Source organism: Corythoichthys intestinalis, chromosome 8 (assembly GCF_030265065.1).
Source record: "Corythoichthys intestinalis isolate RoL2023-P3 chromosome 8, ASM3026506v1, whole genome shotgun sequence".
NCBI classification, from domain to species: domain Eukaryota; kingdom Metazoa; phylum Chordata; class Actinopteri; order Syngnathiformes; family Syngnathidae; genus Corythoichthys; species Corythoichthys intestinalis.
In genome coordinates, this window is record NC_080402.1 from 54,755,830 (window position 1) to 54,774,512 (window position 18,683).

Genomic DNA, 18,683 nt, shown 5'->3' on the forward strand with positions numbered 1-18,683 from the left:
CAAAGACATAAAAAAGTCAGGCTGGAGTTTGCCAAAACTTACCTGAGAAATCCATAAACGTTTTGGAAGAATTTACTCTGGTCTGATGAGACAAAAGTACAGTTTTTTGGGAAAAGGCATCAACATAGAGTTTACAGAAAAAAAAACAACAACAAAAAAACGAGGCCTTAAAAGAAAAGAACACGGTCCCCACAGTCTAACGTTGCGAAGGTTCCCTGATGTTTTGGGGTTGCTCTGCTGCCTCTGGCATTGAACTGCTTGACCGTGTGCATGGCATTATGACGTCTGAAGACTACCAAGGAATTTTGCAGCAAAATGTAGGGCCCAGTGTGAGAAAGCTGTGTCTGCCTCGGAGGCCATGGGTCTTCCAGCAGGATAATGTCCCAAAACACACTTCAAAAAGCACTAGAAAATGGTTTGAAAGAAAGCACTGGGGACTTTTAAAGTGGCCAGCAGTGAGTCCGGACCTGAATACCATAGAACACCTGTCGAGTGATCTGATATTGGCAGTTTGGAGAAGGCACCCTTCAAATCTCAGAGACCTGGAGCAGTTGGCTAAAGAAGAATGGTCCAAAATTCCAGCAGACGATTGTAAGAAACTCAATGATGGATACCGGTAGGGGTTGGTCGCAGTTATTTCAACTAAAGGTTGTGCTACCAAATATTACAGAGTGACCCAAAAAAAGGTTTACACTGCCATAATACAACTTAAATGCCATGTTTATTCATCTTAGAATTAGAATTGAACCACAAATTATACAGTATTGTATAGAATATGTACAGTACACTCTATTTTTCAATGTGTCCTCCCAGGCACCTGCGGAACGCTTCTTTATGTTGGATGCTGTCATCTTTTCCCAAGCTCTAACAATGGACCTCTCCAAGGCTACCACAGAAGTTTGTGGCTTCTTACAGGCACTGTCCTCGACAGTTGCCCATATGCTATAATCCAGGGGATTGAGATCTGGACTCTGGGGTGGACACATATCACCTTGTCAATCAACTTTTTGGTCCGCACAGATCGTCACTTCCAGACCCAGGTTTTCGTGAGGCTGTTCCAGTATCTTTCAGCTTCTTTTTAACTTTGTAGACTGCACATCTGGATATTCTCAGATTTGCTGCAATCTCAGTAGGTGTCAGACCGGCACGCAGCAATTCAGGTACAGCTAAAGTTTTCTTCATTTTCAGCAGAAGCACAAGAATTGTAGAGACGAGAGATTACCAGCTGCATTGAGTGACCTTAATGTATCACTTAACCATGACAACCTATTTAGATATGTTTCAATGGCTTTTAAACAAGCAGTCAACTGAGTGTAAACTCTTTTTTTGGGTCACCCTGTAGGCTGACGGTGCCAATACTTTTGTCCAGCCCATTTTTGGAGTTTTGTGTAAAATTACATTGATTTAATTTTTTTCAATTCTCTTTTGTTTTTTTCATTGCAAGCAAAATAAATGAAGATATTACTAACAAAGCATTTGTAATTGCAATCAATTGAGCATTATCTGACAGAATTGCATATATATATATATATATACATATATATATATATATATATATATTTTTTTTTTTAAAACGATAATCACATTTTTCATGGTGATGCGACCACGAGTATATGCTCTAAATGTCCTGTATAAATCTGGAAGCACACTAGTGCAGACTGCTTGCGTCCACCCCACAGTCAAACAGTTTTGGAATTGACTCTATTCTCTCTGCTTGGAGTCAATGTTCTCTCAGTGCTTTTGTGTGTTTTCTCGGAAAACTCCAGTTTCCGCCCACATTCCTAAAACATGCAAGTAAGGTAACTGTAAGTCATTATGTGTGAATATTATTGTGAGTTCTTGTTTGACTATAGAGTTTCAACCCTGTGATTGACTGATAACTAGTCTCTCTTATTTGTGACCTTTACACATACGAGCACTTCAAAAATAGATGCGTTGTTGAATAGATGAATCAGAAGAGGATGCTTTGAAAATATGGGGATTGTATACTGTACTACAGTGTGAAGACAATTTTGATTACAATTAAATCATGTTCCTTTGCCATCAAAAGGTACATATAATTTAATACAAGTGCATGCACACTTGAGCTGTTTATTCTATAGATACAGCATATCATCCTAAAAACAAGCCTGTGGTTATAACCAATTTATCCACTAAGCAAAATTAAATGGGCAGCTTACCCTAGGGTAAGACGTTTGAAAATGTTCACAGCAGAAGAACTAATAGGAAAAACTACATATAGATGAATCTTAAGGGACCAGTATCTTTAAAATGTATGTATTGATAACTTTTTTTTTGTTTTGTTTTTAGTATTGTACAGGCCTTTACGCTAAGCTTTTTCATCAGGAGTACAAGTGCTCACGAATTAAGAAAATTAGGAGCACAGGAAAAAAAAGGGGCACAATTATTATGTTATTATTATTTTGATAGCTAATAGTGCACTTTTATTATGAACACCAAATAATGTAGTCATGTGAAAAAATTAGGACACCCAATGGAAGCCTGTGTAAAAGCTTTGTCTGTGATATGGCGGTCGCTAATTTGCTTACTGACTAGCATCATATTTTGCAACATTTACGTAAAATAGCTGCTAACTGCACGTTTTTTTGTTTTGTTTTTTGTTTTGCTTTTAACCAAGAATCGAGAATGTTTAAGTCCATATCTATAAAGGATTCAGGGATTTAAGCATTTATTCACAAGAATTTTCAATGGAAAAAGCGCTTTGTTTACATATGGCAGCCGGTAGTTTGCTTACTGACTAGCTTTATAGTCCGCAATATTTACGAAAAATAAATGCTAACTGCACGTTTTTGTTTTTTTTTTTTGCTTTTGACCAAAAATCGAGACTGTCTTACATCCATATCTAAAAAGAATTCAGGTATTTAAGCAATTATTTACAAGAATTTTAAATGAAAAAAGCTCTTTGTCTCTGTTTTCACTTGGAAAACAGAGACAAAAACTCAGAAAGCATCTCCTGCCGCATTTCTCTCGCCAATTTCCTCTCAAAACACTTATATTTTACTGCAGTAAAATGTGAATTAAAGGGGTAAAATCTGTCCACGCACTCGTGCTCACATTCATTTTCTCTACTCGCAACAAATTAATTTTAGGTGCAAATGCGAGTCAAACGCACTGTACAGCCCTGTTGTTGCATATTGCAAATATTAGGTATTTGACAGTCAATATCTTGAAAAAAAAAAGCATTAGCATCTTGTGAGTCATTGTGTATCGAAGATAACTGTTTTTTACTCTCGCTGTTTGTGTGCCCGGCTGTCTCTTAAGACTCTGCTTCAACCTTTCTTGAGTGCAATCAAACACATTTGGGTGTTGTGTGCTGCTTTCCACTTGCCGGGGGTTCATTAGTTTGATCAATGACAGACCCATCTCTCATTTTCTTCCAAGAGACTTTGCAAATATTCCTCTCTGTTTGACCCGACTCTATACTGTCAATAAGTAAAATTGATTCATTCCAATGTCTGGAAGGATCTTCGCTTTGTCTCTGAATCTTTTAATCCCATCACCCTCATTGATTAGGACTGGCGTTGAAAAGAAATGTTTTTCCCCCTCTCACTCTGAATCGCTCCACCCTCCCCTTCATTCATTTGCTCATTGATTAGTTCTGGTGTTGAAGAGAATTGTCTACCTGGTCCTGTCTTAAAAAGCTCTAAGTGTTATTTGTTTTCTCTCTGCCTGTGTTTAGCTTCCCTTTTACTTTTAGTATAGACAATGTCAATAAGCTTTGGCGTCATCCAACCATTTGCAAAGAAATGCATCTTTTTTTCTGTTGCTTATTCTGCACTGAGCTGATGGCCTAGGCGTCGCTGAGGCTTCAAAAGGCTGGGCTATCAAAGTTTTGGGCATCTTTGCAACCTTGAAAATAAAAGCCTGCGTGGTTATGTTATAATATAATATTTATAGAGCTAATTGAACGAATAACATCAGTTTTTTTTATTGATCCGACTCTGCTCCGACTCTTGAAAAGTACAGCTCGTAGGCAACAAAAACTCCTCCATAGTTTTTGACCAAATCTAACTGCCTTATCAAGTCATCAAACCTAAAACTGATGGATATTTATGATGAAAAAGTTACGTTTTTTTTTTTTTTTACTTTGATAAAAGCTAGTAGTGCTGCAACGATTAATCGATTTACTCGAATGATTCAATTAGAAAAAAACTTCGAATCAAATTTTGCTGTTTTGAGCAGTCGTTCAATTAGAGTGGTATTGTGTTAGTTTTAAAAGTGTTTGGATTTAGTTTTATTGATTTGGGTGGATACACTGCCTTCTATTGGCAACAGTGAAAAACACACAACTCATTTAACATGGCTGAGTCCAGCTGCTCCCTGTTGAGACAAAGATAAGGTCAGTTTTTATTCGAGCTAATGTTTTTTTTTTTTTTTTGCATTCATAATTTAGTTTATACGCTGCTGGCCAAAAGTATTGGCACCCCTGCAATTCTGTCAGATAATGCTCAATTTCTTCCAGAAAATGATTGCAATTACAAATGCCTTGGTCGTAATATCTTCATTTATTTTGCTTGCAATGAAAAAACAAAGGAGAATGGAAAAAAATAAAATAAAAATCATTATTATTTTACACATAACTCCTAAAATGGGCCGGACAAAAGTATTGCCACCCTCACGATACAATTTGTTTGTAGTCTTCAGACTTCATAATGCCATGCACGCGGTCAAGCAGTCCAGTGCCAGAGGCAGCTAAGCAACACCAAAACATCAGGGAACCTCCGCCATGTTTGACTTTGGGGACCGTGTTGTTTTCTTTGAAGGCCTCGTTTTTTTCTCCTGTAAACTCTATGTTGATGACTTTTGCCAAAAAGCTCTACTTTTGTCTCATCTGAACAGAGAACATTCTTCCAAAACGTTTTTGGCTTTCTCAGGTAACTTTTTGGCAAACTCCAGCCTGGCTTTTTTATATCTCTACGGCAGAAATGGGGTCTCCTTGGGTATCCTACCACAGAGTCCCTTTTCATTCAGATGCCGACGTGATAGTACGGGCTTTACACTGTTGTACCCTCGGACTGGAGACAGCTTGAACTTGTTGGATGTTAGTCGAGGTTCTTTACCCACTATCCGCACAATCTTTCATTGAAATCTCGTCAATTTTTCTTTTCCGTCCACATCTAGGGAGGTTAGCCACAGTGCCGTGGACTTTACACTTATCGATGACACTGCGCACGGTAGACACAGGAAGATTCAGGTCTTTGGAGATGGACTTGTAGCCTTGAGCTTGCCCATGCTTCCTCACAATTTTGCTTCTCAAGTCCTCAGACAGTTCTTTGGTCTTCTTTCTTTTCTCCACGCTCAATGTGGTACACACAAGGACACAGGACAGAGGTTGAGTCAACTTTAATCCATGTTAACTAGCCACAGGTGTGATTTAGTAATAGCCACCACCTGTTATGTGACACAGGTAAGTAACAGGTGCTGTAGCATCACGTGATTTTGGGTGCCAGTACTTTTATCTGGCCCATTTTTGGCTTTTTGTGTAAAATGGTAATGATTTAACTTTGTTTTCCATTCGCGTTTGTGTTTTTTCATTAGAAGCATAATTAATGAATATACTACTACCAAAGCATTTGTAATTGCAGTGTAGGTAGTATATTTTGCTGTTTTTATATGGGAATATGTGTTTGAACGACTTGTTGAGAGCATTGTTAAAAAATGTTAGGATTTTATAGTATTTAAGCTAGCAGATTTTGTTAGTTAGCCAAAGTTGTTTTATTAAACTTAGATCCTCATTTATTTATTTTTTTTATACCATTTGAGGCTAGGCTCAGGTATTTTAAGTTAATTTAAAAAAAAGTGTAACATGCAAGAATTTTATTTTGAAAGTGAGCAAGCCTTTGTTTTACATCCCTAAAATTTATTCTGCAAATGTTCCTAATCCTATTACTCAATTAATAATCAACTCAGTTGTTGATAGATTAATTAGCGACTAAAATAATCAATGCATGCAGCCCTACTAATAAGTATTTCGTCCAGAATTGATGTATGTTTATGATAAAAATGTTACTCTTTATTTTTTCAGTTTGATACAATTAGAGTGACGCTCTAATGGTTTGTTTTTAAAGTGTTGATTTGTTTTGTTTTGTGTTTTTTTGGGTGGATATGCTGCCCTTCTATAGAAACAGTGAAAATGCCATACAGTGGTATGAAAAAGTATCCGAACCTTTTGGAATTTCTCACATTTCTTCATAAAATCCTAGTCAAATATGATCTGATCTTTGTCAAAATACCACAGATGAAAATACAGTGTCTGCTTTAACTAAAACCAACCAAACATTTATAGGTTTGCATATTTCAACGAGGATAGCATGCAAACAATGACAGAAGAAGAAAAATAAGTAAGTGAACCCTCTGTCTAAGGAGACTTAAAGAGAAATTGAAACCAATTTTTACCAAACATTTTAAGGCAGGTGTGTCCCCAATCACCGATGAGTGGTTTAAAGCTGTCCTGTCCAATATAAAAGAGACACCTAGTAAGAAATGTCTTGATGAGAAGTATTGTCTGATGTGCATTATGGCTCTGTCAAAAGAGCTGTCTGAAGACCGGCGATCAAGGATTGTTGATTTGTATAAAGCTGGGAAAGGATACAAAACCATCTCTAAAAGTCTGGATGTTCATCAATCGACAGTCAAAGAAGAGTTTGGCACTGTTGCTTCTCTCCCAAGGAGTCACCGTCCACCAAAGATGACGCCAACAGTTCAGCGCAGAATACTCAGAGAGGTAATAAAGAACACTAGAGTGTCTACTCTACTACCGTTTCTACTCTTACAGAAATCACTGGCACAATCCAATATCTCTGTGCACACTTCAACTATATGTAAAACTATGGCCAAGACTGGTGATCATGTGAGGACTCCACGGAGGAAGCCACTGGCTCCACACTCCACAGAAGTTTTGGCAAAATATTTTGTGGACTGATGAAAACAAAGTTGAATTGTTTGGGAGTAACACGCAACGTCATGCGTGGAGGAAAAATGGAACAGCTCACCAACATCAACACCTCAACCCCACCATGAAGCATGATTTGGGGCTGTATTGCTACCTCAGGACCTGGTCAAATTGCAATCATTAATGGAAGGATATATTCAAAAGTTTATCAGGATGTTTTGCAGGAAAACCTGAGACTGTCAATCAGACAGCTGAAGCTAAAAAGAGGATGGAGGCTGCAACAAGACAATGATCCAAAACACAGAAATTAATCAACTTTGAATGAATCAGATGCTGTACCATGACCCAATGACAGTGATTCATGCCATATATATCCCAGGAATCTGACTGAACTACAGCAGTTTTGTAGAGACGAATGGTGAAAGATTCATCCTGATCGATGTGCCAGACTGATCGGCAGGTACAGGAAGCGTCTGGTTGAAGTTATTGCTGCCAAATGGGTGGGGGGGCACAAAATATTACTTGTGATGGTTCACTTACTTATTTTCCCCCTTCTGTCATTGTTTGCATACTATCCTCATTAAAATATGAAAACCTATAAATGTTTGGGTAGTTTCAGTTAAAGCAGACACTGTTTTTCATCTGTGTGATTTTGAACATCAGATCACATTTGATGGTGATTTTATGCAGAAATGTGAGAAATTGCAAAAGGTTCAGATACATTTTCTTAACACTGTAATTGGTCTAACGTGGTTGAATGCAGCTGCTCCCTGTTAAGACCAACATTAGGTATGTTTTTTTTTTGCGTTTATAGGTTTGTTTATGCATTGCATTCATTATTTAATTTAGAAGTGTATTCAGCATTTTTTCTTTTTTTTTTTTTTTTTGGGGGGGGGGGTGCAATACGTGAAAATAAATTTAAATACCTACCTTACCCTTAAACGATATAAGAACAAATGAATCAATTAAGCTCTAGGTATAACAAAAGAACAATTGGCTAACTTACACAGCAAAGGTCCACTAGCTTAAATGCTCTTGTGAAATGAAAGTGCAATTCTGCATAGTCTGAAGACACACTCAGGAATTTTATTTCGTGTTCACATTTAATGCTTTTTTGAAAGTGTAATCATTGCAAGCCAAAATATAATATTGCAAGCATAAACACTTGTTTATTTGATTTACATATCCTAAAATTTATTCTGCAACGCATTAAATGTTCATAATCCTATTATTCGAACGAACTCATCCATAGATTAATCGATTACCTAAATAATCGATAGCTGCAGCCCTACAAGCAAGCAAGAAAACGGCAAAGTATCCAGAGAAAACCCAAACAAACACGGAGAAGATATGCAAAATCCACATGTGAATACTGCACATGAGATTCAAACTCCTGATCTCAGAACTGTAAGGCAGGCCTCTGACCCCTCCTCCACTTGGCCACTAACAAAAAAGTGCCTCGAACAAGAAACTGATATGCAATGCAACTGAGAACTGGATGACGGCGAAAAGAGCATTCGTGGAAAAGAAGGAAGGAGCGGGGCTACAAAGTGATGAGAGCAATATTTTAAAAGTTTGGCTGAGCAGCAAAGGGTGAAGTAAAGCTGGGAAAACTTTTTGGAAAAAAGACCACACACATCTGCAAACAGACGCACACACACGCATGCGTGAACATGCACGTGTCCCGTAATTTTGACCTATTTCAGAGCTGTTTCTGATTATGTTTGGATGACAATGTAAACATGCGCAGACGTCGTTCTGTCTGTTTCCATCATTCCATGCAGCTGTCAGCAAGACTTTCATTTTCTCACTCTGCTTAAACCCAAATCTGTTCTCTCTTTGCTTTTTCCCTTTCATGCGGGCGCCATTCCGGCTCTGCCCCGTCTCCACTTGTGGTTGTCTTCGTTACACTCTTCAAACTATTATGGTCTGTTTTTCCTCTAAATATGCAATGACGGATGCAGGGTCATTGGCAAACCAACTTGAACTAATTGGAAACAGAACATACAGTATGTTGAAAATACCAAGTGAATGCCTGGGATTTAAATTAAAAATGTTGTTCTGTAATTTCTCGATTAAAATATGCTCTTATCTATACTTATACATAAATCAGGGTTAGACATTTGGCCTGGGGTGGTGGGGTGGTCTCATCAGTGCCAGTCATCGTCCTCTTTCTTGATATCTCGGGACATTTAGGTGGCTGGCTCTTTGCACAGACGAACTTTACTCATTGTCTGCGTAGTCCAGCTTTTTTTCTCATGTTCGGGAACTCATGGGTACTACATTGCGACAAATGGCTATTTGTACACCACATAGCATGACAGGTTTGAACCATTTTAGCGATTTTTTGATAAAACACGAACGCGACTCGTCGTTAAACAACGATGGCACCTGCCTCGACCTTTTGTTTCCTGGCTGTGACGTCAAAGCCCCATTTGGCTGTTTCCAGAATACTTTCGGAAACGTTCGTAAATTTCAATCTATTTTCGATAATTGCTCATAAATGTGATTTATTTTTTTGTTAACTTTATTATTAATATTTGTTATCTTGCCACATAACGGTGCTGTTGATATCTCACAGCCCCTTAGGATTATAATTCTCTTTAACAGCTTACACAAATTTTAATGTTTTCGAGAAACAAACACACACTCACACACACATCGGTCCCAAACGACTAATTTTCTCCCGAGTAGTCATCATTTTTACGATTAGTCGACAAATCAAATTTTTATTTATTTATTTATTTATTTATTTATTTATTTGTTTATTTTTAACTAATTTAGCAATGATTTTTTGTTGATGCTTCTTAATTCACAAAAAAACATTTTGGAACACTTAAATTCTGTATTAAAGTACAAATAAACACGAAAATAACAATAATAAATCACAAATAAACAATGGCGTCAAATGCTGATAGCAGTAACTAGTGCAAAAGAATGGAATGTAAACAGATTCAGAACAGACTTTGCCTTTCCAACATGATTCAAAATAATTCTTAAAAAAATATGTAGAATTAATATTATAGTATACTACTATATATAATAGTATTATAATAATTATAATAACTATTCATTGCCAGTCAGATTTTTCATAAAGGGTGTCATATTAAAGCTATTCTTAGTGTAGAATCTGAATTCTGAAGTACAGTGCCTTGCAAAAGTATTCGGCCCCCTTGAATCTTGCAACCTTTCGCCACATTTCAGGCTTCAAACATAAAGATATGAAATTTAATTTTTTTGTCAAGAATCAACAACAAGTGGGACACAATCATGAAGTGGAACAACATTTATTGGATAATTTAAACTTTTTTAACAAATAAAAAACTGAAAAGTGGGGCGTGCAATATTATTCGCCCCCTTTACTTTCAGTGCAGCAAACTCACTCCAGAAGTTTAGTGAGGATCTCTGAATGATCCAATGTTGTCCTAAATGACCGATGATGATAAATAGAATCCAAATGTGTGTAATCAAGTCTCCGTATAAATGCACCTGCTCTGTGATAGTCTAAGGGTTCTGTTTAAACTGCAGAAAGCATTATGAAAACCAAGGAACACACCAGGCAGGTCCGAGATACTGTTGTGGAGAAGTTTAAAGCCGGATTTGGATACAAAAAGATTTCCCAAGCTTTAAACATCTCAAGGAGCACTGTGCAAGCCATCATATTGAAATGGAAGGAGCATCTGACCATTGCAAATCTACCAAGACCCGGCCGTCCTTCAAAACTTTCTTCTCAAACAAGGAGAAAACTGATCAGAGATGCAGCCAAGAGGCCCATGATCACTCTGGATGAACTGTAGAGATCTACAGCTGAGGTGGGAGAGTCTGTCCATAGGACAACAATCAGTCGTATACTGCACAAATCTGGCCTTTATGGAAGAGTGGCAAGAAGAAAGCCATTTCTCAAAGATATCCATAAAAAGTCTGGTTTAAAGTTTGCCACAAGCCACCTGGGAGACACACCAAACATGTGGAAGAAGGTGCTCTGGTCAGATGAAACCAAAATTGAACTTTTTGGCCACAATGCAAAACGATATGTTTGGCGTAAAAGCAACATAGCTCATCACCCTGAACACACCATCCCCACTGTCAAACATGGTGGTGGCAGCATCATGGTTTGGGCCTGCTTTTCTTCAGCAGGGACAGGGAAGATGGTTAAAATTGACGGGAAGATGGATGCAGCCAAATACAGGAACATTCAGGAAGAAAACCTGTTGGTATCTGCACAAGACCTGAGACTGGGACGGAGATTTATCTTCCAACAGGACAATGATCCAAAACATAAAGCCAAATCTACAATGGAATGGTTCAAAAATAAACGTATCCAGGTGTTAGAATGGCCAAGTCAAAGTCCAGACCTGAATCTAATCGAGAATCTGTGGAAAGAGCTGAAGACTGCTGATCAAAAACACTCTCCATCCAACCTCACTGAGCTCGAGCTGTTTTGCAAGGAAGAATGGGCAAGAATGTCAGTCTCTCGATGTGCAAAACTGATAGAAACATACCCCAAGCGACTTGCAGCTGTAATTGGAGCAAAAGGTGGCGCTACGAAGTATTAACGCAAGGGGGCCGAATAATATTGCACGCCCCACTTTTCAGTTTTTTATTTGTTAAAAAAGTTTAAATTATCCAATAAATTTTGTTCCACGATTGTGTCCCACTTGTTGTTGATTCTTGACAAAAAATTAAAATTTTATATCTTTATGTTTGAAGCCTGAAATGTGGCGAAAGGTTGCAAGGTTCAAGGGGGCCGAATACTTTTGCAAGGCACTGTATGTGGGATTAACTCCAGAAATCATTATTTATATGACGAACATGATGTGCTTTTAATTTGAAATGTTCACCGGAAGTACATTCACTAAACCGCTCACCGTAAGCTTTACACTTCGCAAAAAAAAACACTTTTCGTCATTGCATGTGGTGTCAGTAAGATATATTTATTTGTTCATTTTTTGGTTTGCAAATGCTGTTAACCAGTGATTTTTCATGTTTGAAGTGTCACCTTTTAACCACAAGTTTGCGTTTTGGAGAAGACTGCCAGTGTTTTATAGCAGGCTAGAGTAGGTTTTCTTTTTTCCCATTAGCCTCAATGTAGCAATGCTAACGTTTACAGTGTTTAATATAGATGTGTTTCCTTATTTTGTATGTCTGAACATTAATTCTACGGCGTGTTGATGACCAGTAAACGTCTGTAAAAGGAACGCACGCACAAAGGTATGCACTCACACACGCGGCGTTAAATGCAGCCGTGATAATTGCCGCCCTCATTTTTATTTACTGTGCGATAAATGGAGTCATTGCATATCGCGACAGGCTTAGCAACTTCAATAAAACATGTTGTTAGTTAGATGGACTTCCGATCTGCCAGCTTGATATCTCCTGTCGTCTTCCAAAGTTACAACGTGTGCAGCCTGGTATGCAAGCTTGGCATTGAAGGGTCAGGACACAACAGTGTACCCTCCTTTGTTTCATTGAAATAAGTCTATGTTTTGGCCACTCTGGTGCGCTTTTTAGGCCTTGTGCCACTTTCCCCGCTTGCATACCGAGCGTCTGACATTCTCAACTTTCCACGCATATATTTTTTTAACCCTTGTTTAACTGTCGACGGTATGTTGTGCCCGTCGACGTATTTATTTAATTTAAATTTAATTTATTTAATTAATGACGTATTTAATTAATGACTGTCCGGACAAGTCGACTAGGTCGACTTGTCCGGACAGCTCTGACACACACACAAAAATTCTTGGGAACTCCAGGGGGATGCACACCAGCAGAAGAGTTCGATGCCTGGGCGAAGTTTTCCTGTTTTCCTCTTACCTCCCTCTGGAATTCTCCCCCGCCTTGGTTGCCGTGGCAACAATTTAGAAGTCAAAGAGATGACTAAGGCAAAAATGGCTAATTATTTTAACACTCGACCGTCGCCATGACGGTATTATTTTCTCCGTAGTCGCACGAATGAATTCATCACATATTATGTTCATACCAAAGGTTTCATACTCGTTAACTTTTCTCGTTAACTTACTTGTCTGCATATGTAGGGCATTGATCTGCACATCTTAGAGTAAACCTTGTTTTTTTTTGTCATCGTAGCCGGGCCAATTCCAGCGGTCTCGCCACTGAGGCTAAACTTTCTCTCCCTTTTCTTTTCATATTGGATTTCGCTTTCCCCTCAACTCCTCCGGTGACTTTCTCTTTCTTGAGTGGTCTTTTTTCCCCGGTGCTTGGCCGGATGCTGGGGGTTTCAGACACATGTTGTCTTGTAGTATGATGTTAGGTGGGAACTGAGATACTGACAATCAATCAACAGCAGTAATCAGGCTGTGTTTATGCCCCAAGAGGAGCCAACAGCCGGCTGAATAGACTGTAAGTTTGTCTTTGGTCGGGATCGCGTAACGTCATCAAAACACGGAACCACTAGGGATCAATGTGGATTACGATTTTTTTTTTTTTTTTAAATGAACGCATTCATTTTACTGGCTCCACCGGGCCAGTGGTGGGAACATTCTGGTGGCCCTGACGGTTTAAATGTAAGTCTGGGCCACCGGGCCATTTATATTGTTAACCCCTGTAAATGGAACTTTTTCTGTGTGTGTTCGTTCCTTATAGACTCTGAAACGGATCGGTGAATTTTGACAAAATGTTACACATTTGTACTTAAGGCTGCAACAACTAATCGATTAAATCAACTCATAAATTAGTTGCCAACTAATTTGATAATCGATTTTTGCCGGCAACTATGAGCACTCTCGTTTGGGTCTTTGAGTGTAATGTGAGGCTGCTTGCACGTGCCAGTGATTAGAGCAAGAACGCGAGAGTTCACTGCTACACTCAGGTTGGGTTGCTGAATCAATAGCTTTACAAAGTGTCGAGCGTTAGATTGTCTTTTGTGTTTTTAGGTCCAGTGTGTCTCTGTCAGAGGTGAGTAAATGTAGCCAATTGTATTGTTTGTATTCTTTGTTGATAAGACGTCACAACTTAGCACGGAGCACTAAGCTAGTTAGCAGTTATGCTAATTAGTGTCTTAGGTGTCCCAAGCATATTAGCCCTTGAGTTAGTGTTAGATAGTAAAATTGTCTCATTTCTTTTTATAAAGAAACTACACACATAAACCCATTCATATAACAGGTGAGTGTCTCTTTTCAATGCAAACTCCCATTCAAACTGTAAATTGTCATACAAGAAAGTGTGCTTTGGAATTGAATTTGGATTGTATTTATGAACAACTGTTTGATTAAGAAAACAGATTAATTACAGTCTGCCTCCTCCTTATTCAATTTTGTTGCTTAGCTTGTTTAAAGAAAATAAATGAGTCATTGACACAGCGCTTTGCCCACAAGATAAAAAATGTCAATCAGCAGCACTTTTTTATTTAAATGAACAGGACTTTGTCTTAGCTGTGTACTGAAAAATTGTCCAAAATATTGATGCAATTATTATGAAGTCAATATTTATACAACATGGCTATACTTCGTGGGATGTTCCACCGAAACTTCATGCTTCACACAGTCTCAAAATGATATACAACGCCATTGATGCAATGGATGCATTTGATTAAAAACTTCAGAAACTGTCCTCTCACCTGTCAATTTTGTTGTGATTTTTTCCACAACTTGTAATTGAACAAAAAAAAGGTATTTTTAGATCTCCCTTGCCTAATTAGCTGCAGTTTTTTTTTCCCATACCCCAAAACAAAACATGACGGTCGTAATAACATTCCAATAAAGCTGCGCTGGTTGATTGCAGGCCAGAAACAAAAGAAACAAGGAACCTATTAAATATTTGAGCCCAAAAAATGATGGCAGTTAATTACCATGCTTTGGAGGTAAGTACAATCGCGCAGTATAATCCACTTGCGCCGTCTCTTTTTCCTCTTGCTCAGTCGATTCACTTAACAGTGGGTTGTCATGTAGACTGGCTGAATGGGCATGTGTTTGGTCAATGGCAGATGATGGACAGGTAGGAGAGGGCATGGGGAAACCTATGAAAAAAGAAAACCCCCAAATGGAAATGAAAATGGTGATTTCAATGAATAGAAAAAAAAAAATACAATGAGAAATAAAATGATGATGATGGCATTTCAGTAAAGTAAGTGAGTCATTCATTAAATGTGCCACAATCCAAATTTCTGGCCATACTCAGGAGTGCGATCCGTTATACCGCTGTGTTCTTAATAGCACGAAAATGTAGACATTCGCCCTGTGCTACTTGTTTTTCGCTGTCAGTGTAGTGCAGACAAGCTTACAATTACCATTTTTGATTGGCAAACAAACCAGGAAGGCGGGGCCAGACACTGAATGGTAAATAGTTTTTCTCACTCAAATGCCCGAGCCAGATTGTGCCGGTTGATGCCCAATTGTTTTTTTTTTTTTGTTTGTTTTTGTTTTGGTGTTTTTTGGATAAAATCTGTGTTACTTTTGACAAAATTTGGTTTTCAAATAAACCGTTTTGATGGGTTTGATGAGCTACATTACTTTCTGACAACAGCATCATTTTGTTTTAATTATATCTTGCCTCCTACGCCTCACAACGTGTGGAGCTGTGAAATGAATGTCATTTCTTATTTGAAGGTAGAGAGTCAAATTTAACAAAATAATTCTACAAATGACCCTTTCATGTAGGATTTATATTTCCATTTTTTAACCCTTACAAAACTCATTTGACTAGAAATCCAATCCATTTCTATTTATTTATAATTATGAAAAATAATATAAAATAATATAAAAAACTCAATAATCATGTATAATTTAAAAAAATATATATATCTGGTGGAAAACAGACAAGGCTGAATAAGCAGTTTCTGGTCTAGCACCCCTCTTTAAAATAAACTGCTGTATTTTATGCCAAAAGAACTGTTGTGTTTGATATGCCATAGCAGTTTCATGGAACATTAAGCCCCCAAACTATTTTTGATTTGTCCGTTTTACCCTGGAGACCCCCGTTTACAGACACTGCGCAACCGCTTTTGTTTCAATCCAACCATAAAAAGAAGGTATGTAATTATATTTGTCTTTCATATTTAGCTTAGAATCATTAATTGATGTTTAATATTTAGTTTGAAAAAATCGACTTTAAAAAATTATTCACTGGCATATTCTAAACTTTTAAACAAATTACGTCACGATGAAAAAAAATGTGTCTGTAAATAGGCCATGGATATCGACCTCATAACTATCGCTTAATTGTATTTTTTTTTTTTTTTTTGTTACTGTCGCATTTTCACCAGTATTTTAGATGATAAATAATCGAGACAAACAAAGAAAAAGAAAAAAAAAAACGTTTAAAAGGGTAAATATTTGAAAAAGAAAATCTCGACCAGTCCTTGATGTTGATTATGTGATATGTTGATTATTTCTGCTTTGCGACCCATGTTAAATTACGATGTGTCTCACATAAAAGCCACACAAAGTCCGGCTGTGGCCATTCACAGCTGTGTCATGACCCTAGGTGATATATGCTACAAATAGTTTTTGGATCGAAACAAGGTAAGAACACAGTATCTCGTTAAAGTCATGGTGTCTTTAATTATGCTCCCTCATGCTCTCACCTTGAGTTACCGGAAAGCCACAAAAAGACATAGCACGGGAATAATGGACACAGCAGGCTCACTGACTAGCGTGCTGTCCATTATCTTTTTGACCCTTGTTGCCATTTCGATTGCTTATTATGGGATAATATCGATGTATGAGATACATTACATGCTTAAATCATAAAGCCTTGGTCCTAGGCTTCAAGGCTAAATAAATAGATAGTGTGATGTACTCACATTTATTTATTACCTTTAAGCATATGGAGCCTTCATTCTCATTCACATTCTTTAGTCATAATTGAAAAAAAATATTTTAAAAGTCCACAGCAAAAATTTAAATATGATGGTATTGTAATTTAAACCCCTGAAATGTTTTGTCTTTGCACAGATTAAAATCAAGCCAAATCAAAAACTGTATGCAGTAAAATTATCATTAACTATAAAGCTAACTCTCTGTTTAGCCATGTTAATTTCCAAAATAAAACACAGGTCTAAATTTATCTACATTACTCACGCACCAATTTTCTTTATTATTGTGCATCCACCCACGTCTTAGTGCATGGATATTGATTATCAAAGAGTTGAGTAGACAAAGGGGATCATCTTGAAGTGTTCGTTATTTATTATGTACCAGGATGGGTCTCCAGAACCTTTTTTAAATGAGAAACCTAAAGAAAACTTCAAAGGTCTCAAAAATGTCAATTATTTTGTTATTAAACCTGATTTGGCCTACTTTAAGGTGTCAAAAAATGCCATCCTGTTCAAAATGTTTCTTCCCCCAGAAAATAGAGATTTTAAGCTTTCCAATGATGTATCACACAGGCATACAGGACAATTTTGAAATTTGGTCAAATGAGGGGTCTCAGAGCGGAACAGGTCACCTGAATGTATTAAATATAGTAAATATTTTACCCATAATGCACTTTGAATCAGCTCTGGAAAATATACTGTACTTCTACAATGATTTCTTTTGACGAACATGCATTTTTGACATTTAATAATGAATAAAAATTCTGTTAATAATTCATTATTCTGTTTACTGAAATGAAAATAAATTAGGTTAAAAATATTGTATTATTTAAGAATAACTACATCTCTTATGATGATTATCGGTGAAACGGCAATGTTTCCTCTATAATGTGTCCACCTTAATGTTTATTTTCTGTTGTAGTTTATGCTGTATTTTCTTTTTTTTTTTTTTTTTTTTTTCCTATTATTATTATTATTATTGAACTGTGTGGGTTTTACAGTGAGATTGGGCTGGATGCTGTTTTTCCAGATTGGGCTGGATGCTGTTTTTCCCATGTGGTCACTCTGCATCCAAGATTGAAAAAACATCAAACTTTGGAGCTTTGTTATCACAGTAGGAAAATGTCAATGTGGATGTGATGTAGACTAATCATTCATATTTAGTTTATATCAATGATTATGTTTGAATCCATTTACTTATACAACAGTAATGTGTTATTTAGATGTATCCCTGCATTCTAAAATCATTCTATCACTGCACTCTTACAAGGTTCAGGTTTCTGAAAAAGGAATGAAACAGTTAAATTGAAAGGGTTATAATGGCATTTCAAGTTGTTACAACTACTTTATCAGGAATGATATGCTTCGCACGTAGGAGAGCCAAGGGAGCAAGCGCATGTAAGAGTGAGGGAGGGAAAGACCTACCGTTGCAAACTTCACTTCCATTGCAGGCCATTTTACCAGACTACCACCACAAACACACACATACTCACACTGTATACGAGCCTCACTCCTCCACACATTTAAATCTTTCTCAGTTCCCTAAGCTATGTCTATCATGCTATCTTGTAATTGGCCTTGGATGGAAGAAACTGTTGAATCCTTGAGGTTAAATGGCACACTACACTTCGGCTTGCGGTCCAATGTACTATGAATGCCAGTACAGTCCCTCCCTGTTTGTCATGTTCTAAAGGGGTCCCTCGAGGTTAACATGTTCACTCAAGGTTTTTCTACAGATAAAACATGGTTTCTGGAAAGTTTGGAGCATGTTTCTGGCCCAGGCATACTTTAATGAGGCACCCGTATTGGGCCTGGCTTTAGAGCGGTGTGAAAAATTCTGTAAATTATTATACAGTACATGTGTTTGATTTGTGTATTCATTTGACATGTTTTATGTTATTACATTCTTAAAACCCATTTTTCTGTTTCTACTACATAATATGAATATAAAGTACAGTGGTATGAAAAAGTATCAGAACCTTTTGGAATTTCTCACAT

The 18,683-nt window shown here is 37.4% G+C and overlaps 1 protein-coding gene across 10 annotated transcripts in view; it reads right to left on the reverse strand.

The window, feature by feature from the left end:
- Window positions 1–18,683, reverse strand: part of tenm3 (teneurin transmembrane protein 3) — a 451,194-nt gene that overhangs the window by 234,204 nt on the left and 198,307 nt on the right. For 6 of the 10 annotated variants that reach the window (XM_057842847.1, XM_057842850.1, XM_057842849.1 and 3 more), the window contains one exon: window positions 14,721–14,888. The exons of the other annotated variants lie outside the window; for them this stretch is intronic. In XM_057842847.1, the coding sequence (XP_057698830.1) occupies window positions 14,721–14,888 (168 nt within the window). The remainder of the gene's footprint in view (window positions 1–14,720; window positions 14,889–18,683) is intronic. 10 annotated transcript variants of the gene reach the window in all.